We start from the raw sequence: 26110 nt of genomic DNA, 5'->3' as shown, positions 1-26110 counted from the left end.
CGCAGCAAGCACACACACACACACGCAGCAAGCACACACACACAAAGCAAGCACACACACACAAAGACACACGCAGCAAGCACACACACACAAAGACACACACAGCAAGCACACACACACACACAAAGACACACACAGCAAGCACACACACACACACACACACAGCAAGCACACACATACACACACACAGCAAGCACACACACACACACACAGCAAGCACACACACACACACACACAGCAAGCACACACACACACACACAGCAAGCACACACACACACACACACAGCAAGCACACACACACACACACACAGCAAGCACACACACACACTCACAGCAAGCACACACACACACTCACAGCAAGCACACACACACACACACACAGCAAGCACACACACACACAAAGACACACACAGCAAGCACACACAAACACACAGCGCACACACACTGACAGACACACAGCACACACACAAACACACAGCACGTGCACATACACAGACACACACGCACAGACAGACACACAGCACGCACACGCACAGACAGACACACAGCAACACACAGCACGCACAGACACACAGCACACACAGACACACAGACAGACACAACACGCACACACACAGACAGACACGCTGCACACACACAGACATACACACAGCACGCACACACACAGCACGCACACACACAGCACGCACACACACAGAATGCAAACACAGAGCACAGACACACACAGACACAGACAGACACAGTGTGTGCGTGCGTGCACACACAGAGCACAGACAGACACAGACAGACACACGGCATGCGCACACACACACACACAGCATGCACACACACAGAACACAGACAGACACACAGTACACACAGACACAGATAGACACACAGCGCGTGTGCACACACACAGAGCACAGACAGACATACAGCACGCACACACAGACAACCATGAGGACGGGCCACCAGCTCACAGGAGAAATCCTCATCAATGCTGGTCGAGTTGGGCAGCAGTGTCCCCCATCAGATTAACTCTCGGGACCCGTATTATGAGCAAGGCCACGCCCTTTCACCACCATTTCCATTCACTTTCAACAGGAGGTGCTAGATAACCATCAGGAACAGGAACAAAGGCCAACCTTTCCACCCCTAAACCAGGTATATTGTAGAACTGCCCAAGCAGAGACACGTTAACTCAGCACAGTCTGAAACCACCCTGCTGTGTGTAACTTAGCTACATGGGCCAGCTAGGAGGAGGGAAGAGTTAGCAAGTCCATTTTATTGTTTAGAGGCCCAATTACCCATGAAAAATGTACAAATGTTCCTTAAGCTCCCAAGAAGACCATGACACACTGTACATCAACTTAATAATAATTCAGTGACAACTTTAAGTTTTATCAACCACTGATCCTAAACATCCTGGTCACATCTTATACTCCCAATGTGGATCAAGGGATTTCCAAGTTTGCTTCTTTTTTTTTCCCTATATTAAAAAGGCCAGGAGTGGTCAGAATTTTAAAAATTGTAAAACAATGCCGATTTAATATTTATACTAGCAATAATCTTGCTTTGCGCCAGCACAAAGCTTTCAAATTACGACCCACACCAAGAATATTCCAAATCTATGTTATGATATGTTGTAGTTATTTCTTGGAGGAGTGTTGACAGATGACCAGGTGTGATACAGTTTTACAATGAGTGCGGCATTCTGTCGAAACAATGGACTATTTTTCTGCCACAATTACAGCAGTTCAGCCATGCTCAAGATTCTCACAGTGCACTCACCTTGCTTGCCTTCAGCACTGTGATTTGTTCCTCGTACACAGTATCCTTGTTCTTTTCTAAGAAGCCCTCACATTGGTACTCAACCTGTTAAAGACCATTTGGAACAATACTAGATTTAGGTTAATGAATAATCTGCACAACTTCCTGTAAAAGGTCACAGTCAAGATTGATTCAAAACAAAACGCAGGAATTTGGAGGTCTGTGTTTGACACAGCAATGCAAAGTCAGTGGAGTGAAGAGCACTAGCTCTGCTATTAAGAAGCTAAAATGTGCTTCACAGTCATAGGAATGGTAAACATCAGAAGAACAAACATTCAAAATTCAAACCAAACTATTTTTAGGAGAATTGCAAGTTCTATATTTCTATCCAAGTTTCAAACATTAGACAAGTTAATCAATAAGATGGAAATATTCTTTTAAAAAATCCAGATATGACTGATGCTTCTCTGCTATAAAGCTTGAAGCAGCTAGATCTGAACCAGATTAATCTGCTTTCATACAGTGTACAGTCATCAAACTCACAAGATTAAAATCTTATTGGGAAACAGTCAGATAGAGAAATAACATATTTGATACTATTTAGTGACAGACAATGGAAACAACTTTTTTTTTGCTCTTAAAACTACATTTCTCCCTCAGGTTCAAAAGAAAAGTCACCACTGACCCAATCTCTCAGCATAGAGAGACAACTGGTGGTGGCGTAACCTTAGAGTCACCGTGCCTTGGATGAGGGGACAGAGCGAGAAGGAAAATCCTTCATGGTAGCCTCAGCCAAAAAACTGAACTCATGCCATTGGCACCGCTGCATCACAAACCAGCCAACGGAGCTAACTAGTATCAGTATTGAGGAGCAGAGACACAAGTGAACCTACTGAAGGGCAGCCTAAAACGTCCTGGAAGAATTGGAATGGGTTTTATGGTTGGTAATACAGATCTTACGAGAAAGTGAGGACTGCAGATGCTGGAGATCAGAGCTGAAAAATGTGTTGCTGGAAAAGCGCAGCAGGTCAGGCAGCATCCAAGGAACAGGAGAATCGACGTTTCGGGCATTCCTGAAGAAGGGCTTATGCCCGAAATGTCGATTCGCCCGCTCCTTGGATTCTGCCTGACCTGCTGCGCTTTTCCAGCAACACATTTTTCATACAGATCTTCGGCCAAGGCTATTGAACAGTGCAATTTTATTTTTGCCAACTTTATTTCTCTCCTGGAGGCGCTGAATTCAAACAAACAAACAGTCTGCCTTCAGTAGCTGACTGGAGTGGTCACTAATTTAGGAGGATTTTATTTGACTGAAATGGATGAACATGGATAAACAAGTGCACGCACACTTCCAGCTGTGGTCATGGGATAATAAACAAGAGAAAGATTGCTCTTGGCCAACAGAGACAGAGTTTAGGAAAGATTTTGAAGGGCAGAAGATAAAAAAAAATAAAATCCGTCAGTGCAACCAACTGTGAAGCAGGTCAAAGAAATGGGATCTTTATGTGACAGGCAATCGTTGTTGAATTTCAGTAAATTAACATGAACCCTCTACTTGCAAAAAGAGATAATTTACCATTGCTCTAACTACCTGGTCAGCAAAACCATTCTTTTATTCCTTGCAAAAACAGAACAGATCAAGAAATCCAAGGAATAATGCAACAGAAAAGCCCTTTTACCTTGTCAGCAAAGTGCTGGATGATGAAGGCCTTGTTTGATAAGCGTGGTTTATAAAACAGCGCACTCTTGTTTAAGTGAGTGTTATAAAGCTTCTGAGCCCACGTGTCATCAGATCCTTTGGGCATCTTCATGTAAAAGAAAGAACAACGCCAGAGATCAAGAAGGATCAACATGTGCTTTTGTAAAATTAGAACAAACCTCAAGTGACAAGTACTCTAAACTCCAGGGGTGAAAGTAGAAACAAAATACTGAGGATGCTGCAGAGGTGAAATCAAAACAAAGTGGAGAAACTCAGCAGATCTGGCAGCATCCATGGAGACAGAAACCGAGCTAATATTTCAAATTCAAACTGACTCTTCCTCCGAACTAAAGGAGGGGTGGAGATATTAATGGGCTGTACAGTGTAGGAAGAGATGGGTGAGGAGTATGTGGTACAGAAGGAGAGGGCAAAGAAAGGTTATAGTGTCAGCAAACTAAAGAACAAAGGTATCGATGAACAAAAGGTAAAGGGAGGGGTAAGGGTTGTAGAGAAGAGACAGTGCAGGCATCCGGAGGTGGGGGTAATAGCAGAATGTTACAGATGGATTTTTACAGCAGCTCCTGGACTTCTCCAAGGCCAACTCTGTGCTCCGAATTTGGACTCACTTGATTTCCTTCTCTAAGGGGCACAGAGAACAAGCTGGATTTGTTTTTTTTTTGCAAAACAATCTCAAGGCTTTTGTGATTAATTTACATGGTGCTAGCCCACACATTTCCAGATTCAGCAAACTTCAATTTAGAACTTGCTGTGGCCAGATTTCAACTCTGGCTGTGGTCTGCCTGCATGCACCGCAAATTGACTACCACCCCAGTTTGTAATTTGGTCAAAATAACAGCCAACAATCTAACAGCAGTGGAAATCTTTCTTAGCTGAACAAGTCTGTCAAAACTAGCTGGACTAGGTGCCAGGGCTCTGTTGTCTGGAAATACGGTGAATGTCATATCTAACATACCTTGGTCAACTCGAACTGAGGAAGAAGCTCAATTACTGTGATGGGAGAACATGGAGGCAAGTGACTTGTCACTGAATACAGGCCAACCCATGCACAACTGTCAAGGCTTACCTTACACTCTTCATCTAATAGGTCCAGGATGCCAAGTTTAGCTTCAATTAGGTTGATACAAGGCTGATTGTCATAAAAATCTATGAGTGTCCATGGAATCTGCTCCTTCATATACTCTTCCTGCTCTAGCTTGAAGACATGCTGAACAGCAAAGAGAAAGCATCTGTTAAACATCTCCGGTCTCCAAACTGCTCAATGTATCAAATCAGGTTAAAGTCAACCATTCTGAAAGGGGCAGGAGTCATATTTATGACAGGAGAAAGGGTCTATTCCTACAGCACCACACAGTGACTGAACTCAATGCTGCTGAATAGTTGTTGGGAACTGCATTGATAATGATCACGTAATTTTGGGAAAGTACATTAGCCTCTCAGTAAAAAGCATTTGAATTCATTGGATGTTGAGGGGAAGGCTATTAGCACTTTTACAGGACAGCTTTTGTTATTTAACCTCAATGCAGCTATCAGAAGGTGTTGATTCTAACCACTATTACTTGGCCATGTGCTACATTTAGTTCAGATTTTCTCTGTGACCCATTATAGGGAGACAACATCCCTGGATGCGGTGGGCAATTTAGCATGGCCACTCGACCTGACCTACACATCCTTGGGTTGTGGGAGCACCCATAGGAAATCCACACAGACACTGGGAGAATGTGAAAACTCCAGACAGACAGTCGCCAGAGGTGAAATCAATCCCAGGTGCTTGGCGCTGTGAGACAGCAGTGCTAACCACTGAGCCACCATACTGCCAATTCTTTAGTTCAGTGTGTCAAGCTGACCACTTCCTTGGCCTTTCTTGGGAAACCTGCTCTTGATGTTTACAGGTCAAGCATTACACCTGAAGGAACGCACAAGATGGAGTTTGTCACATCTGCTGGCCATTGTACTAATGGACCAACATCCATGTCCCACTGACTTCCAGAGAACTAAAGGATGGTTTTAACTGGCAGCCAATAAAACATCACTTACTCAATATCACTGGCCATGGGGAATATCTAACCTCACGGACAACAGCACAAAGACCAGCACCAGTTTAAACAAAAATTATACTAGTCAAGACACAAAGAAACTAAGACATAGTACTCACCATGTTAAACTGCTGCTGTAATTTTTCGTTAGCATAATTGATGCAGAATTGTTCAAAACTGTTTATTTCAAAAGTCTCAAATCTGTATAAATATTCATAACAGTAAATGCAGTAAGCAACTGAAACTTCACTTTGAAAATAAAACAAACAGATTGATTTCTGAAAGCATGCACATTGTGAGCCTGGGCTGTTAGCTTTATCTGGCTTGGTGTTAATGTGAGATTAATCAGCTATTCTAGAAACTGAGGTGTTCAAATTGGCCAACGTAGTCTGAAAATATTCTGACAAAGATGACAGGATATCAAGTCAATGCAGAATTAACTCAGAATTGTCATGAAGGAGAGGGCAGATTCTATCTCCCAATATGCCTGGATCCCTATTGCTGCCAAACTACACAGGGAGGTGGCAAATGGACTTGGAGCATCTCAGACAGGAACACATCAGCAGAGTGATGGTCCCACACTCAGAATAGTTGGTGAAAGTAAGCAGCAGCAGAAATTCAGGAGTGGCCCACAACACACACATACTCATCAACTGATCAATTCCACCAGACTGAGAATGAAAACAGCGGCAATTCATGGCATAAGAAATAGATTCAAAAACATTGTCATTTACTGTAATAAATGCTCAGATCCACAGGACATGTAAACCATACTGAATTCAAAACAATTGCCTTTAATGACGTTCTTTGGAACATGTGCATAGAACATAGAACAATACAGTGCAGAACAGGCCCTTCGGCCCTCGATGTTGTGCTGACCTGTGAACTATTCTAAGCCCATCCCCCTACACTATCCCATCACCATCCATGTGCTTATCCAAGGATTGTTTAAATCTCCCTAAAGTGGCTGAGTTAGGGCATTCTACACCCTTACCACTCTCTGAGTAAAGAACCTGCCTCTGACATTTGTCTTAAATTTATCACCCTTCAATTTGTAATTATGTCCCCTCGTACAAGCTGACGTAATCATCAGAGGACAAAGACTTTCACTGTCAAAACTATCTTATTCTCTGATCATCTTGTATGTCTCTTTCAAATCCCCTCTTGGCCGCCTTCTTTCCAGAGAATAGACCCAAGTCTCTCATTCTTTCCTCATAAGAGCTTCCCTCCAGACCAGGTAACATCCTGGTAAACCTCCTCTGCACTTTTTCCAATGCTTCCACATCCTTCCTGTAACAGGGCGACCAAAACAGTATACAATACAAAAGTGTGGCCGCACCAGCCTTTTGTATAGTTGCAGCATGACATTGCGGCTCCGGAACTCAATCCCTCCAGCAATAAAACCTAACACACTGTATGCCTGCTTAACAGCACTATCAACCTGGGTGGCAATTTTCAGGGATCTATGTACATGGACTCCAAAATTGCTCTGCACATCCACACTACCAAGAATCTTTCCATTGACCCAGTACTCTGCCTTCCTGTTATTCTTCCCAAAGTGAATCACCTCACATTCAGCTGCATTGAACTCTATTTGCCACCTCTCAGCCCAATTCTGCAATTTATCCACGTTTCCCTGCAACCTGTAACATTCTTCCACACTGTCCACTACTCCACCGACTTTAGTGTTATCTACAAACTCATCCACCTATGGCTGCATCTAAGTCACTTATAAAAATGACAAACAGCAGTGGTCCCAAAACAGATCCTTGTGGCACACCATTAGTAACCGGACTCCAGGCTGAATATGATAAAGGTACAATTGAGGGAATGGCTGCTTAAGACGTGAATATGAGACGATGAATTCTTGGGGCAAAAGGCATCAAAGGGAGTTGGGAGAAAACAGGTACTGAGTTGGATGACCTGCCATCATCATACTGATGGAGGAGGAGGCTGGAAGGGCTAATTGGTCTATTTCTGCTCCTAATTTTGCGTTTCTACAATAAAATATGAGAGCATGATAAAGGTGCAATGCCCAAGTATGCTGTAGCTACAAGAGAACACTGTAGATTTACAACACATCTGAAATCCATCTCTCTTAGCCTTCAGCAGAAAGAAATAGTCAAATCACTCAATTCAGTTTCTCCTGAGCAACTCCAAACTATGAAATAAGATGCAGCAGGGAAAGTTAAGGGAGCCCATCAAGTACAAAATAGCTTGGAGACAGTACACAAGGAGATAGGACAATGACAGACACTATTTACAGGATCTAGTGTAAAGTATCCCACGTTGAAAGGAAAAAAATGGATGTGACATGTTAAATGAGTGGTGCCAGGTTGGGATGGTGGTAAAGGTTACCTAGGAGTCATAGAATAGCACAACACTTCACATAGGTGATCAATGCAGAGCAGCAAGTAATCAATGGAATGTGAAATTAAATAGCCAGAGCACAGAACATATTGGAGAAGGTCTTTTGTTTAAATTGTACAGTGCTTGGTTCAGTCCACAATTGACTGACTACATAAAGGTCACTGAGCTGTGCAGTAAGATTGTAACAATTTGAGCTTTCATGTCTAACATCAAGCAACTAAGTGGTTACCCTAACAGTGTAATAACCATTCAACTTTAATTGATTTATCCTGGTTATCACTTCCTTACTCAAACCTTCTCAAAAGCAACAATCTAAGATCACGGGGCTTCCCCAGTTTTCATCACTTGATCACTAAGGCCATGTATCAGCTGCCAGGGCTCACTCTTCTTTGTCTTCAAATCTATCTTTTGATCAACTTGTGATCGTACCATCTACAGCTCGGTGTCAAATCAATAGGACATGTTTCAAGACACTAATGAGTAATGATAAAAGATCTGTATAAATGCAAGAAGCATTACATGGCAGCTGATAATATGGAAACAGTTAGTCTGACAATCAACCTTCAACAAAATTATCTTTTACTCTTTCACGTGATAAGGGCATGACCGGCAAAGCCAAAATTCACTCCCCATCTTTAATTGCTTCTGAACTGAATGTCATGCAAGGCCATTTCAGAGGGCCAGTTAAGAGTCAATCATGTGATTGTGCGTTTGAAGTCACATGTCAGCCAGACCAAATAAAAGTGGGAGATTTCTTTTTGCAAAATAGATTAGCAAATCAGAAAGTTCTTTTTTAATAACACGCTCACCATTACTGTGATCAGCTTTTATTGCAGATTTATTCATCAAACTTCAAATCCATTAGCTGCTGCGTTGGGATTTGAACCCATGTATTCATCAGAACTTCGGGGTTACTAATCCAGTATGATTATCACTACACTATCACCTCCCCTAAAGGGCTTCCCAGGGTAGATTAAATGACTAGGGTAGGTTTATAGAAATCAAATTTGGTACCAAATGCAAGCAGCACAATGATCAAAAACCATAGAATGGATCCCCAGACATTGTACCGGAGGCCAAACATCCAAACGTATTTGTTCAAGAATGGAACGTTGAAAGGGAGAAACTAAAGGGGAATTTTTGAAATGGAAGAGACAGGAGGGAATAGTATCTGGGCTTTTGTGAATGGATGTACCAAGAAGGTGATAAATGATCATAGCCAACTGCCTTCACTTTCTTCAAACGCTTAAAATTTCACCTCACCCGAACCAAGACTTTGGATCCTTATCTACTCCGATCTATCTAACTTTGGCAACAACCTGTATTACTTTCCTTGACTTGCTTCATCTGGTATCTTCCATCAGTATTTATTTTAAATGGAGATCCCCATGTATACCATCCAGAATCAAAATCTCATTCCAAACTATATTGTAGAACACATTGTAAACCATTATCACAAGTGACCACTAAGTTGCCTTGTTCTTGACATTAAGGGAATTCATGCTCTAACATAGAATTTCATGTGAATTGCAGAACAGTGCAGTGGAAGCAACCAGATGTAATGCTTCAAAATCAATGTGTACGCTCTTCAGAGAGAATAACGGCAGACCATTCCACTCACCCATATATATCCAGCACACCGATAAATGAATGTTGCTTTACTGAAGCTTGCAGAGCCTGGTTGACATGGAGTACAATCCAGTTGAAGAGACTGGCATAGATATGTTTTGCCAGAGCATCTCTGGCATTGATGGCCTGGAATTTGGGCATGGGCTTGATGTAGGTCTCTGAGCCAGTGACAATCTTTCTGTGACACAGCCAGTGAGACATCTGCTCGTAGTCCACGCCCAGCAGTTCACAGAAGATGATCAGGTGTTCAGTTTTTGGCTGTGGAGTCAGAAGAACACAATACCATCAACTTGTGCAATTCGGTCAGCTCACTTCCCTTCAACGTCAGCCAGCGAAGACATAAAACAGCATTATTAAACCTGTAATATGGTCAACCCCCCCCAGTCACACAAATACAAAATACTGTGAATACTGTAAATCTGAAATAACTAAAGGTGCTGGAAAAACTCAGCAAGTTTGGCAGCATCCGTGGAGGCAGAAACAGTGTCAAGGTCGAGTCTACAGAACTGGTTCTGAATTGAAACGTTAACTCTGTTTCTCTCCACTGATGTTGCCAAGACCTCCTCGGTTTCTCCAGCAATTCCTGTTTTGATTTTACTCCAATCATATGGAAGGTGCAAATTTCAGCACGCAACTTGAATGCACGTGGTGCTTTATTCAGCTCCTGCCCCCAGTGTCAGAACTAAACGCAAAGAAAACAAATTACAGTGGGATGCTGGAGATCTGAAAAAGACACAGAAATTGCTGGAGGAACTCAGCTGGCCTGGCAGCATTTGTGGGAAGAAAGCAGAGTTAGCATTTCGAGCCCCATGATTCTTCATCAGAACGGCCTCGAAATGTGAACTTTGCTTCCTTCTCTCAGATGCTGCCATGCCTCCAGCAATTTCTGTTTCAAATGACAATAGGAAACAGAATGGCCTCAGAGATTGCCAGATTCATCCTCTGTTGTAAACTTCTTCCTCTCCCTATCCTTACTAACTCAGAGGGATTAAGCATAAATATTTTGTTTGTGGCATTTCCTCGACATGACTAAGATGGAACTAAAGAGAAACAGTACTTCTGAGCATGGCCCACATCACTAGCAGGTCTTTTTTAATTGCTCTTTTCTTTAAAAAGCATTGCTATAATTACAAGGTGAAGTGTTCCATCAGACAGTGGCTAAGCTCAGAGGTATCCAACAACTTAGTGACAGGTAGCTTTGGTACCTATCGGATTGTAAGTCAATCATCTATTTGTCTAACCTGCAGCAATTTGTTTAGAATTAATACACAGTTAGGGGGGAATAACAGGTTCCTTCTTTTCTAGTTACCATGCCTTTGTTAAATCAACCAACAGAGGGCTGTTTAACTTGACGATATTACAGCGGGTATTCAGTACAGAATTCAGACACCAACATTAAAATCGCCAATGGAGCTGCTGACAAGTCAAAATCCCCAGTTGAAGTTTTATTTCCGGGAGGATTACAATCCAAGATATTTTTGGAAGAGGATAATCTGAACATTGAGATTAAAGGAAAAATTATTTATGAATTCCATGAACTGTGACAAATTAAACTTAAAGCCTGGCAAAGCTTCAGCTGGAGTCTGGCATATAAATTGGAAACGTTATCTTTTGTATTCTGTGTCACTCGGCATCAATGTGTCGTCCTGCTGTGATAACTGAGCTGCAAGGTCTAAAAAACCTTCAGATGTATTTACGGTAAAGCTGAGGCGACACACGATATCTTTAGGGGTCACAGCCTGTCAGTGTTTACACTCCCAGTTTAGAATGCCCATGGAGTTAGGTAAAAGGGGGAAATGTTAACAGGTACTTGTGTGTTATTTAGTTGAAGGAACATGAATTAAGGCTGTGTTTACTGACGGCAGTAATACAAGCCACGCCCAGCCTTTCTTCACAACCAGTTTGCTGACACCCACAGTCTCAATTTTTTAAAAGAGCATCATAGAGAATGGAAAAGGGTGCCGCACCCATCATCGATCTTCAAGCTTCTACCTCATGTCAACCATTTTCCCCGTGGCCTCGGGGAAACTTTACAGAAAACTGAGGGGTCAGATGGAGTGGAGATGAAGCAGATAGTTTCTCTAGTAGGAGAGACTAGGACCCAGATACACATCCTCAAGAGTTTAGGGACAACCTTTTAGAATGGAGATGAGGAAGAATTTCTTCACCCACAGGGTGACGAACCTGTGGAGCTAATCGCCACAGAGGGTTGTGGAAGCCCAGTAACTCAGTGCATTTAAGGCAGAGATACACAAGTTCTCACTTGGTAAGGGGATTAAGGATTACAAGGAGAAGGCAGGAGAATGGGGTTGAGAAATGTATCAACCATGGAAGAGATGCGAAGATGACATGATGGGCTGAATGGCCTGATTCTGTTACTATATCTTAATGGTTCTATGCTATGGCATTTCAAGTGCTCATCAAAATACTTATCAAATGTTTTGAGGATTCCTGCTCTTTCAGGTCGTGAGTTCCAGATGCCACCATCTTCTGGATGAGAAACATTTCTTCAAATCCCCCGGAAATGTCCCGCTCCTTACCTTAAAACTGTGCCCCCTACCCGTCCCCCATTTATTGACTTTCTCAGGGAAAAGTTTCTTCCAGTTTACCCTCTCTGTGCCCCCCCCCCCTCAGTCTAGCTTACAGCCACCACTAGTTTGAAGTATTATAATGTGCAGTACAAATAGTAAAGGAACTAGTCCCACAGGAACATCTTGTAACTGAAGAACAGCAACAACCTTTCAGCGTCTCTGCACTGACGCCACTGTGATAAAACAAAGAACTGTGGATGCTGAGGGTTTAAACCAATCACAGAAATTGCTGGAGAAACTCAACAGGTTTGGTAGTCCTCAATTTCTGAACAAGTGTCACTGGGCTCAAAACGTTAACTCTGTTTCTCTCTCCACAGCTGCTGCCAGACCTACTGAGTTTCTCCAGCAATTTCAGTTGTGTTACGGATGGGTCATTTTTTTTTCGAAGTATTTTACTAAAAAAGTAAATATAATTTCTCTGAATATCTTCTAAGAGGCTTTAAATATGTGGAGAATACAAAAGGTTGCATTGTCCAAAATTAGCAACAATATTTTAATTTTGAGTTTGTTACAATAAGTTAATATAAACACTCTTGATTAAGTTAGAGACTTCACTAGAAAAGTAGATATACAAGTTTCCAGTGAATATGCCAAGCTATTCAGCACCAATGTTTCACAATGTGATTTCAACGTAATCCAATCATTCAAACCAAAACAAACATTCATACAAGTTACACACCTCACAACAAAAAACTGCTTGAAGCATGGACATACAGACCAATGTACAATCCAGAGATAAGCTTGACATTTCTCCAGTAAAACTTTGATTTTCATACAAGGCATAAGTCCAACCCTGATTCCCTTCATTTAAAAACAGGTGTGGGCTATATGTAAATAAAATGCAGAAGGGATATGTATTTCTTGGAATCAACTGCAGATCTAACACCTTCCAGTTTATTTTGCCAGTGGTCTCAGATTGGTGTCTTTCTTTTACAATTTTCAAGAAAATTAAATAGAAATAGCACCTACATTGCACAGTGCAATGTATATGATATAGGCCCAGGCTGACAGATGTAATGTTACAGGAATGTTTATGGAATGCAGCAGCCACAGAAGGTTGGAGTAACACAGACCCCATTAAATGCAGAAATGTAGGAAAGGTTGTGGCAAAAGTAACTCTGATAATAGCATGAAGATGGACTGCGGCAAACCAGGGAAGTGCCAGATGTGAGCATACAGAAAAATGTCTTCTTGGCATCTGGGAGATGTGGTGACGCTTAGTTGGCCATACATCTATTACATATGTCTATAATAACATTAGAAATAAATAAGATATTCTTTTCTTTCTAAATGCTGTTTTATGTAATATTCTTTAGATTAGATTACTTACAGTATGGAAACAGGCCCTTCGGCCCAACAAGTCCACACTGACCCACCTTAGCGCAACCCACCCAGACCCATTCCCCTACATTTACCCCTTAACACTACGGGTAATTTAGCATGGCCAGTTCACCTAAGCTGCATATTTTTGGACTGTGGGAGGAAACCACCCGGAGGAAACCCACGCAGACACGGGGAGAATGTGCAAACTCCACACAGTCGCCTGAGGCGGGAATTGAACCCGGGTCTCTGGCGCTGTGAGGCAGCAGTGCTAACCACTGTGCCACCGTGTCGCCCGTTTAATTTGGAACCCACTTATTTAATTTTCAGAATGAAATTCAGCAGGCAGTATGCACTGTACACAGCTGTATATTTGTTCCAGGAACATTTGTATGTTATTTTCTATGTGCAACAGAGGGAGACACAATACAAAGATTGCCCAAGAAACACACATGCTGCAACCCAATTAACTATGAATTACATCCGAGTTATTACCATTTACCATTACATAAAGGCGATGCAACCTCTATTTAAACCGCTGAATGTTTAAGAGCACTTTCAAAAATATGCATATTATTAAATAAGAAAATAAACAGCAAAAGCCTGAATATTATTCCAAAGAGGATGACATGTTGCAAAAACGTCTACAGCTGAATTTCAATGCAACAATTTATTGAGGAGGCAATGATTTATACAGATGAATATTCCCTTTATCGTCAATAAACAGTCACTCAGAAAACCCCAGCGTAATGTTGCTGCAATCTCATGGAATAGACATTATCTGTTGAAAAATGAATCTCTCCCAAGACTCTGGCAGATGCAAAGGGCTGAGGGTCCTCCCCCAGAATTATTCCAGACTAAGCACAACATTCAAACAATTCTCCAGCAGGGCCAAGTTTCTGAAAATGTGCTTTTGTCTGATTTTAAATGATCTAATTGTGGACGAAAATCACAGCTGCAACAGAAGGTCAAACACATCCTTTAATTGTGGAAATTAGTTCAAACTCAGATCGACATTGCAAATCTTCATGTGCAAGAGGACGTCAATTAGCCAACACTACTTATCCAAAATGTCTCAAGAGAAGTCCCTAATCCATGTAGAAGGCATTCAGCCATTGTGTCTCTACAAACAGGAGGCTGCTTGATTTTTATGCATGGGCGGCATGGTGGCACAGTGGTTAGCACTGCTGCCTCACAGCGCCAGAGATCCGGGTTCAATTCCCGCCTCAGGCGACTGACTGTGTGGAGTTTGCACGTCCTCCCCGTGTCTGCGTGGGTTTCCTCCAGGTGCTCCGGTTTCCTCCCACAGTCACAAAGATGTGCAGGTCAGGTGAATTGGCCATGCTAAATTGCCCGTAGTGTTAGGTAAGGGGTAAATATAGGGGTATGGGTGGGTTGCGCTTCGGCGGGGCGGTGTGGACTTGTTGGGCCGAAGGGCCGTTTCCACACTAAGTAATCTAAGCTGTAATTGATTGGTCAACACTCTGCCAACACTGCACGTGGAGAGAGAGAGAGAGAGAGAGAGAGAGAGAGAGAGAGAGAGAGAGAGAGACTGGGAATCTGGAGATGGGAGTAAGAGAGAGTCGAGGAGACAGGTAACAGGCAGGAACAGGTCAATCTGTGGCTCAGGGATCACAGAAACAGGACCAACAGTGGTCCTTGGCTCCCTCGGCTTTTTGAGTTCTCGGCTATTCCTTCGCCAACATCATTCACCGACATGGGGCATCCTTCCACCTATAATTATAGGTGATCAACCTGCTCAAACATGTTATGACATATCTCTGGAGACAAGTGGGATTTGAACCCAGATCTTTTGGACCAGAGGCAGGGTCATTACCACAGAGCCACAAGATCTTCGGGCTCCTAATATTCTACTGAAGACAATCAATCAGTTTCACCTCTCCAGATTTCTCCACAAGGTCCATACTCTCACACTGGTCGCTCAGCAACTGGTTTTGAATGAGTCACTATTTCCTCCAATGGAACTGGAGACTAAAGCTCTCATCTTTGGTCCCAAGCACAAGCACATTTCCTGAGCTCAGGCTCAACGAGGCAGCTTAAAGCTTGGCATTCAATTACACCGAGCTTGAGTCTCCATCCTGATCCTATATCACTCAACCAGTCACTTCCATCTTCCCAACTTAAAACCATATGCCTCTGCCCCTACCAAAGGCCAGTAACTGCCAAAACCACCATCCATGTAAGCTTCAGTCGAGATAAATCATTTTACTGTTCAGCCATTGTCCATCCTTCCCAAACTGCTACCACTCAAAGATTTGCTGTTCCGATCCTGATCCAGATCACACTCATCCATGATATCCAGAGGAAGCAACTGGGTTTGGGTGCCAAGACTTAAAATTCTTACTTTTCTTTGGATGCAGTCAGGCTCAGCTTACTCCTTCTCCTCTCTAAACCTCTTCCACTCCCTCCTCTCTCGAACCCGCTACAGGCCTTCCCCTCTTTAACATCCTCCAGCCCTCCTCACCTGGTACCCCTCTTTAACTTTAAACTTCCTCTAGCCCTCCTCACCCCCTTCTCCTCTTTAACCTCCTCTAGCCTTCCTCACCCCCTTCCCCTAATCCCCCCCTTCACCCAAATTCTGATGCCTGTGCTCTTGAATGTGTAGATCCTACATCACTGATGTATTCTCAATCCCAACCTTAAACTCCTTCACGTATTCTCCTCCTGCTCTTCCTTTCAAACCACTTGTTGGCCAAGTGTTTGGTCAGGTCTTTCAATATGTTGTCAATGAACTTGATGCTAATTATTTTGACTGCACTACTGAAGGGCTCTGGTATATTTGTTAAGCTACAGCAACTTTCACATGGTAAAATGCCTCAAGGTACTTATCAGGAGTACTACAAATAAAAGTTTGATATTAAGACGATAAGGGAACACAACGGCAAGATGGACTAACTTTAGCCAAAGTTGTGGGTAGTTAATGGGCTCCGTAAAAGAGGAAAACTAGGAAGAAAGCCAAATGTTTTAGGGAGAGTTCCAGGATTTAGAACCTTGGCAACTGATAGTCACCAATGGGGCAGCATTGAGATGGAGGTTGTACATGAGGCCAACATTGAAGGACTTCAGAAATCTCAGAGATGTAGAACTAGCAGAGGTTGTAACGATATGGCATTTACACATACAAGCACAAACTGTTATAACTGCTAAGTAATTGTTCAGCTACCTGAAAGGGGCAGTAAAAAGTCACCTGCCAATACCCAAAAGATGTGCAGGCCAGGTGAATTGGCCATGCTAAATTGCCCATAGTGTTAGGTAAGGGGTAGATGTAGGGGTATGGGTGGGTTACGCTTCGGCGGGGCGGTGTGGACTTGTTGGGCCGAAGGGCCTGTTTCCACACTGTAAGTAATCTAATTTAATCTAATCTAACCTTACACTAGACAATCATGATACCAAGATTCTTTCAGCTTGGCTTTGTCCTATGATTTTACAAGACAACCTCAAACACAGAGGACAATGAACACTAGTATGTTTTGACGTCCATCTTGCTAGCCCAAATTACTATTTGAATATATAATCATGTATCCTTCCTTAGTTTTTGTCAGTCCCAGAGAGCCTGAGGTTGGAAATGCTATGATGGAAGACTACCTTTGAAGTTTAATTGATGCACAATCATAATAAGCACCAAACACAGGGAGTTTTAAGTTGCAATTCGCTTGTAGGGAGTGAACACTAACAACAATGGATTTCAACATCAAAGCCAAGATGAATGATCAGCAAAGACAACTTCGATGGTCTCACATTTTCTTTTATACTCTGCCTGTATTTTAATGCATAAATGTCCAGGAAACAAAAAGAATTATTTTATGGCATTTTACCCAACATCAGCACACCTTCTTAAGGCAGCTAAAAAACTGCATTACATTTGTGCTTAAATTTGTGGAATCGACAGGTGTTAGCTATCAGGAAAGCTCAAAAAGGTTAGAAGTACTTGCCCTCGGCAACAAGAGACAGAAGGACAACCTGATAATATTATGAAACAGCGTTGAACCAAAGGACTGAGAGCCGTTTGGGCAGTCCCGAGGGAAGATACATGGAGACAGACATCAACTGCTATCGGAGGAACATCAATTTGGTGAAAGATGCTCTGTGGGCCTTGCTGCAACTTCCCAGTCATCCAAAGCAAAGAGGTATCCATGGTCATGTGCTGAAAACTGGCACGTGCCAAGGTTCAGGACAACGGACTGAGGGACCCTCAGGCTCAATGAGGAAATGTACCAAGACCTCAACAATCTCCTGTCAATTGCACTATCCCACACAATTCCAAGTGGGAGGGACACTTGCTTTCTCACCCCTTTCCTTGACCGACCAAGCCCCAAACCACTCCTTTACAGGTGAAGCAGCAATTTACTCGTACTTACTTCAGTCCAGTTCACTGTTCACAAGCAGTGTCCTCTACAGCAGGGACAATGAATGCAGTCTACGGGACTGTATCGTGCAAGTCACCTGGTCAGTCTGCAAGCATGACCCATGCACCTTTCCAGTCACTTGGCATTTCAATGCATCTTGCTGCCAGGCTCATTATTGTGCCCTAGGCCTGCCAAAGTGTTCCAGTTGGTGGACACAGCATCTCAGTTTCCACTTAAAGTAGGCACAACTTCAGATCCCACCAGCTTTATCTATGCTTCATTTTGATTTGCACCCTCACACACATAGCTCCAAATCCCCCAGGTCTGTACCTTGTTTCTCTTTTTTGTGTCTCCAGCTCAACTCACCTCCATTCTGTAATTAACACCTACTCAATATATCCTTATCTCAGCTTCTCGATAAGTATCATCACTCCTTTTAGCTTTTGTACTTTGACACTTAGAATCTTGTAATCTCTTACATCCTCTGCTTCACTGACCTTCCCACCTGTCTGCATTTGCTCCCCTACACCTCGTTTATTACCTTTCTTCTGTTTGGAGAGAATTATATTTCACTGTCCACAGAGGCTGCTAGGCCAATTGAGTTTCTCCAGCATCTTCTGGCTTTATTCAGGAGATGACCCCATTGATGTGAGTCCAGAGTCACATTTCAGCCAGACCAGGAAGCAAACAGCAGATTATCTTCCCGAAAGGAGATTAGTTGTAAAAATTAGTGACACGAGCTATTAATTTCAGGTTTATTCATTGAAGTTACATTCCCCCCCCCACCTGCTGTGGGATTCGAAACCTTGCCCCCAATGTATTAGCCTAGGCCTCTGAATAACAGGCCCAGTCGCATTATCACCACTCCACTTCATTAGAGTGTGGAGCAGGCTCCTGTATGGAATTGTTGAGGCAATTGGGAGCAAAGCATTTAAGGAGAAGCCAAGTAAACAGGATGAAGGAACAGGGTTCGGGTCCATGCGATACAGAAGCAGAAATAGACCATTCAATTCACTGAATCTGCTCCATCTTTCACTAAGTTAAGGCTGATTTGATACCCCTTCTCCACTTTCCTGCCTTTTCCCCATAAACCTCGACTCCCTTACTGATTAAAATAAAAAATCAGCCTTGAATATACTTAATGACCCAGCCTCAAGAGCCACCCGCGGTGAAGAACTCCACAGACTCATTACCTTCTGAGAGAACAGATTCTTCCTCATCTCGGTTTTAAACTGCAACCCCTTATTTGGAGTCGATGGCCTCTGATCAGATGAGGACTGGTAGGGAGAGCAGCATAATGACCAACAGGCTGAACAGCGTGTGTTTTTGTGCTGTCATTCTTACACTAGGGAAGTGTGAACTGTTGATGGGTCCTGGTCCAGATTCCTGTTTGAATGAATAATTGCTGAGGATATCGAGTGAAAATCAAATCGAGTTCATCTGTAATATTCACTCTATGGCCAAGTCAGACACAAACACTCACTTCTATCTCGAACGAAGAATGTTGATTATCTAACTGATCTTTGCCAATCAATATGTAAAGGAGGATGAGCCTTCAGAAATCCCTCAAGCAGCCCATGAATGCAAAAGCTGAATCTCTGAAGAAAGATGACAGCAGCTGTTTTCAATATCTCTCCACAGATGCTGCTAGACATGTTGAGTTTCCCCAACAATTTCTATTGATTATATTTCAGACTTGCAGCATGCTCTGTGTTTTGCTTCTCCAATTCTCGCAGCCTTTGCTGTGGCTACAAATTGAACAAACTCTGGAGATTGTCCAATATTGGGGAATACTCACAGGGATAAAGCAGTTGTCAGCATCACGCTCGTTCGATTTAATTGTCACGTTTCCCAAGTGAAGAATTGCTGCAAGAATATGGAAGACTCCCATTTGGTAGGAGTCATTAATACCTGCAAAAGATTTAAAAGGACTTTGTCAAACAGGTTACTTTGAAAATAAGCGTCACGTCTAAAGTGAAATCCTGTACCGTGAAATAAGCTGAGAAATTAATCTTCGTGTTTTACAGTTAACAATGAATTGTTTATCAGTCCCATTAAATAGCAGACAAAGAAACTAGGTACAAGCCAACACCACAAACATGTTTCACCTTACAAGGTGCAATCTTTCGGTTGGGAACATACTGAAAGCTGTGACAATTCATTTTGTATCAGGCGTTCTGGCACTTGGATCTCAAAATTCTGAGAAAAATGAAAGGCTATTTTCAGAGGGAAGAAAGCACATCTCTCTACCTCACAGACGTCGCCCTTTTCAAAAGGATATTTCAAAACTGAGTGAGTATTTGGAATAATGTACCAGCACAGTTTTAAGCAACAATTTAAACTAAGTTGGATAATGTGACATTCTGGTTTGCTGTGAAGGTTGGCAATCTCTTCAAGGAAGAAGTTAAATTGACATTGGCTCACACTTACCTGGAAAAATAGCCTGAATAATTTCAATAGTATGATCGGCCTGACTCACTAAACAAGCAGCAAGTGTAATGAGAGAAGCCCGGAGAAATGGGCATGACTTGTATGAATAAAGTATTTGAAGAAAATATTAAAAGCAGGTGTGACTGCAGAAGACTGACTGCTATTTAGTTTTCTCAATGTGGATGACTGACTGGACCAGCTACATAAATACCTCAGCTACGAGAGTAGATCAGAGGCTGGGAATTCTGCAGGGAATAACTCGCCTCCCGTCTCCCTGAAACCTATCCACCATCTACAAGTCAGGAGTATGATGGAATACTCCCCACTTTCCAGGATGAGTGCAGCTCCAACAACATTCCAGAAGCTTGAAATCCAGGACGAAGTAGCCACCTGCTTCAGTTTTCACTCCCACCATTAGAGGGCACCGTAGCTGTGAGTGTGCACCTTTTAGATGACACACACACAACAGCAACTGGCCAAGGCTTCCACAAAAGCACTTCCAAAACAAATCAGCAACCTCGACTACCAAGAATAAGGGCTCACGGAAAAACCATCATCCACAAGTTTCCCTCACGCCACCCTGACGTGGAAAAATATCACTGTTCCTTCCTCATTATGGAGTCAAGACTCTGGCCCTCCCTTGTGGGTGTGCATGCATCACACACAGTGTAGCAGTTCAAGGAGATGACTCACCACCAGCGATGGCATTGAACACTGGCCTCGCTAATGACACACACACACACACAGCATGAACAAACAAACACAATGACAACTTCAACCGAATAATGTTCGAGAGTCATAGAGAGGGGTTCAAATAGCCAAATCTGACTCTTTAGAATCAAAAGTTGAAACGTGAGATTGAAGTCAATGAAACACTTTGTATATTCACCTAGTAAAGAGCAAGCCTGCCTGGTATTCATCATTTCTTTGGCGTCATCTATTCCCTCAATCATCGGGTTACCTCCCAAATTTGTGTAGTGGAAGTTTTCAGCATTGCCTGAAAGCAAATAGATATGAGCAGTACAGTTAATGAGCAGGATATTTTTCTCCTGGGAAAAAACATTTTCAAAAAAGAAAAAAAAAGCATTTGGAAGATAATGTACACCAAAAGCGCAAACTAAAATTGATGTTCAATAATACTTCAGACAGCTCTCTGCTGGGTGGGATGATCCGCTTCGGTTTTGTAATCAAGGTCATTTAGGGCAGTTTCCAAACCAAACTGAAATGACAATGACAATCACCCTGACTGAGAAAACAGGTTTCTCTATCAACTGTGGCGTAGGTGCCAATCCATGGTATCAAGGTAAAAACAATGACTGCAGATGCTGAAAATCAAAGACTGGATTAGTGGTGCTGGAAGAGCACAGCACTTCAGGCAGCATCCAACGAGCAGCGAAATCAATGTTTCGGGCAAAAGCCCTTCATCAGGAATCCTGATGAAGGGCTTTTGCCCGAAACATTGATTTCGCTGCTCGTTGGATGCTGCCTGAACTGCTGTGCTCTTCCAGCACTACTAATCCAATCCATGGTATCAGTAATGGGAGGTAAACAGCTTTTGATTATGATACACTGTGCTCAAGGAAAGTAAACATTTTGATAAGCTGTTGCAAACAGGCTAATACCACAAGCGAGTCTCTTTAAAAAAAAATGCAGAAAGGAGCACGTAGCAATGGCAGCAAATTTTCTGGCAGCGAGACATGTTATTCCTCTCAGAGACAGAGGTCTGCACTGTTTAGGGACTATTTGGGCAGCAATTTGCAGAATCTGTTACAGGATATCAGGCTGCATCAAATCTCTTGACCTAGTTTTGATGCAGTAGAGGGTTCTAATGTGGCTTCTCAATTAATGGAGGAACCTAAATTGTACCAGTCATGGCACATGACTCGTATGAAAGCCATTCTTATTTGGGACCATTGCATTGGACCATGCTATTCAACAGGAGTCAAATGACAGCTATGAAACCATTGTCAATTGTCAGGAACAACCATCTGACTCACTAATGTTCTTCAGGGACAGGAAATGCCATCGTTACCCGATTTGGCCTGTTTGAGACTCCAGATGAACAGCAACATGGTTGACTCTTACCTTGTGCCTGGGCAATAAATGCCAGTCTAGATAGTGATGCCCACTTCCCATGAACAAACAAACAAAATTGCAATTAGGTTTTACGAGTTTCTTTGCTCATGATTTCAAAGCTTAAGTTGATAAAATAATGAGAAACGTACTCAGCCTGAGAGCTTTGAATTCTGGTAAATGTTTAGAGGCACACAGCTGGTACAGAATATGATAATTTCTTTCGTCCTCAGCCTGGAAGAGAGGGCAGATGACAGTTTCAAATCTCATGGATGCAGTTTTAAAGCAGAACTGAAGGATATGACTAACACCCAAGGTGCGTATGCACATATACAATTAGTTATAGTGTCATCTAGATCAACTACACAAAAAAAGGCCCTTCAGCCATTTGCATCCATACTGGTCAAAAACAGCCACCTAACTTTTATCGTCCCATTTTCCAGCACTTGGCCCATTGTCGTGTATGTACTGGCATCACAAGTGCACATCTAAAAGCTTCTTAAATGTTATCAGGGTTTCTGCCTCTGGTACATTTACAGGCAGTGAGTCCCAAATTCCCACCACTCTGGGGGAAACAGGTTTTCCACACATTCCCTCGAAACCTCTGCCTGTTTCTTCTTGTCAACCCCATCTATGCCCCTCACAACATTATACTTCTCAATCATGAATGGAAGGATGGGAAGGTGATGGCCTAGTCGGATTGTTGCTGTCTGTTAATCCAGAGACCTAAGTAATGTTCTGGAGACCCAGGTTTGAATCCTGCCATGGCCAATGGTGGAATGTGACTTCAATAAAAATATGGAATTAAGACTCTGATGGTGACGACAAATCCAATGTTGATTGTCAGGAAAAACCCATCTGGTTCAGTAATATCCTTTAGGGAAAGAAACTGCTAACCTTACCTGGTCTGGCCTACATGTGACTCCAGACCCACAGCAATGTGATTGACTCTTAACTGTCCTCTGGGCAATTAGGGATGGCACCAGTGACACCATCAACCCTTGAATGAATTAAATTCAAATTAATAATGTTCCCCTCCGTTTCTCTGCTCAAAGGAAAACAATCCCAGTCTCTCCATATCACAGAAACTCTCCAGCCCAGGCAACATCCCGGTAAACCTTCTCTGCACCCTCTCCACAGAGCAGTTACATCTGGCTTATAAGTGGACTTTAGAACTGCACAATATTCTAGCTGTGGCCTAGCCACTGTTTTATCTAGTTCTAGTAATAACCTCCCTGCACTTAACCTCTGTGCAGCAATACATTTAATCATGGGGCACCGCCCAGTGCTATTAACGCTCCCTACTGTAGCCATCCACAATCATACAGCTGGGATTACAGAGTACTCTGACTGCTATTGCCACTCAGACTGTATGGCACCAAAACAGACCCTTCAGTGCAACCTGTCCATGCCAACCAGACATCCTAAATAAATCTAGTTGCATTTGCCAGCATTTGGCCCATATCCCTCTAAACCCTTCCTGTTCATGCACCCATCCAGATGCCTTTTAAATGTTGTAATTGTACCAGCATACACACACCACCATTTGCATGAAAAAGTTGCCCCTCAGGTCCCTTTTAAATCTTGCCCCTCTCACCTTAAACCTATGATCTCTAGTTTTGGACTCCCTGACCCTGGGAGAAAGACATTGGCTATTCATCCTATTCATGCCAATAATGATTTTGTAAACCTCTACAAGGTCACCCCTCAGCCTCCAATGCTCAGGGAAAACAGCCCCAGCCTATTCAGCCTCTCCCTTTAGCTCAAACCCTCCAAGCTGGGCAACATCCTTGCAAATCTTTTCTGAACCTTTGCAAGTTACACAACATCTTTCCTATAGTAGGGAGACCAAAATTGAACATGATATTCTAATAGAGGCAAACTAATGTCCAGTACAGCTCCAGCATGCCATCCCAACTCTTATACGCAATGCACTGACCAATGAAGCAAAGCATGTCAAATGCCTTTTTCACCACCTAGTCCACTTTCAAGGAACCATGTAACTAACTGCACCCCAAAATCTCCTTTTTTGGCAACACACCTCAGGACCATCCATTAAATGTATAGGTCCTGCCCTGATTTGCCTTAAAGTGTAACACCTCACATTTATCTGAATTAATCGGCCCACCTGATCAAGATCTCAATATACTCCGAGGTAAGTTCCTGCACTGTCCACTACACCAGGAATATTTGGTATCATCTGCAAACTTACCAACCATTCCTCTTGTATACACATCCAAATCATTTATATAAATGATGAAAAGCAGATGGACCCAGCATCAATCCTTGTGGTACACCACAGACCTCCAGTCCAAAAAATACAACCCTTCACCACTACTCTCTGTCTCCTACCTTCAATTTAATTTAGTTTCGAGCTGGCTAGCTCCCCTTGGATTCCATGTGATCTAACCTTGCAGAACCTTGCTGACAACCACATAGACAATGTCTACTTCTCTACCTTCATCAATTCTCTGTCACTTCTTCGAAAAACTCCAAGTTTGTGAGACACTATTTCCTACCCACAAAGCCAGCTTGACTCTCCCTAATCAGTTCTTACATTTCCAAACACATGTAAATCCTGTCCCTCAGAATCCCCTCCATCAACTTACCCACCACTGATGTCAGGCTCACTGGTCTATAGTTCCCTGGCTTTTCCTTACCACCTTCCTTAAACCACGTTAGCCAACCTCCAGTTTTATGGCACCTAACCCATGGCTCTTGATGACAAAAAATATCTCAGCAAGGGGCCCAGCAATTACTTCTCTCACTTCCCTTGAAATTTTGAGATACACCTGATCAGGTCCAAGGGATTTATGCATTTGAAGACATCCACACCTCTTCCTCTGTCATATGGACTCTTTTCAAGACATCACTATTTATTTCCCAAGTTCTCTAGCTTCCAGGTCCTTCTCCACAGTAAATCCAGAAGTGGAATACTCATTTAGTATCTCAGCCATCTCCTGTGGCTCCACAGACAGACAGCCTTGCTGATCTTTGAGGGGCCCTAATTCTCTCTCTAGTTCTTCCTTTGCCCTTAATGTATTTGTAGGATATCTTTGGATTCTCCTTAACCCTTTCTGCCAAAATGATCTCAAAACCCCTTTTTACGCTCCTGATTTCACTCTTAAGTACACTCCTACTGCCTTTATACTCTTCTAGGGATTCCTTCAATCCCAGCTGTCCCTACCTGACATACGCCTCCTTTTTCTTGACGAAAGTCTACATTTTGCTAGTGATCCAGCATTCCCTACACCTACCAGCCTTGCCCTTCAACTAACAGGAACATACTGTTTCTGAACTCTCGTTATCTTATTTTTGAAAGTTTCCCACTTTCTAACTGTCCCTTTACATGAGAATAGCCTCCCTCAGTTAACATTTGGAAGTTTCTGCCAAAAACCATCAAAATTGGCCTTACTCCAATTAATAACTTTGACTTTTGTATCAAGTCTATCCTTTTCCATAACTATTTTAAAACTAATAGAATTATGATCACTGGCCTCAAAGTGCTCTCCCACTAACACCTCAAGTCACTTGCCCTGCCTTACTTCCCAAGAGATGTAAAGTGGATAAGGAGGAAAACCACCTCTGTAGATCAGCACCAACCTGTACAGTTGGTAACTCACCACATCCCCTTTCACCTTAACGGAGGATTTAACGCCCTTAAGGAACAACATCCGACAACTCGGATAGAAGATAAGGAATCTGAGAGAGTAGGCTGTCGTCTAGTGATTATTAATCCAGAGTCCCAGGTAATGATCTGGGAACCTGCGTTAAAATCCCACCACAGCAGATGGTGAAATTTGTATTCCATAATACTCTGGAATTAAG

At 42.7% G+C, this 26110-nt stretch overlaps 1 protein-coding gene across 5 annotated transcripts in view; it reads right to left on the bottom strand.

Annotated features, from left to right (window-relative positions):
* The window catches only part of myo5aa (myosin VAa), a 276751-nt gene that overhangs the window by 154992 nt on the left and 95649 nt on the right, over positions 1-26110 (bottom strand). For all 5 annotated transcript variants that reach the window (XM_072565069.1, XM_072565071.1, XM_072565072.1 and 2 more), the window contains exons 7-14: positions 22435-22516; positions 21099-21206; positions 19578-19690; positions 9494-9759; positions 5622-5703; positions 4533-4673; positions 3429-3554; positions 1771-1854 (exon numbers count right to left, since the gene is read on the bottom strand). In XM_072565069.1, coding sequence (XP_072421170.1) covers positions 1771-1854; positions 3429-3554; positions 4533-4673; positions 5622-5703; positions 9494-9759; positions 19578-19690; positions 21099-21206; positions 22435-22516 — 1002 coding nt within the window. The remainder of the gene's footprint in view (positions 1-1770; positions 1855-3428; positions 3555-4532; positions 4674-5621; positions 5704-9493; positions 9760-19577; positions 19691-21098; positions 21207-22434; positions 22517-26110) is intronic.

The sequence above is a fragment of the Chiloscyllium punctatum genome, chromosome 48 (assembly GCF_047496795.1).
Source record: "Chiloscyllium punctatum isolate Juve2018m chromosome 48, sChiPun1.3, whole genome shotgun sequence".
Taxonomy (NCBI): Eukaryota; Metazoa; Chordata; class Chondrichthyes; order Orectolobiformes; family Hemiscylliidae; genus Chiloscyllium; species Chiloscyllium punctatum.
Note: the sequence above shows the minus strand (reverse complement) of the source record. Positions and strands in the feature narration are given on the sequence as shown.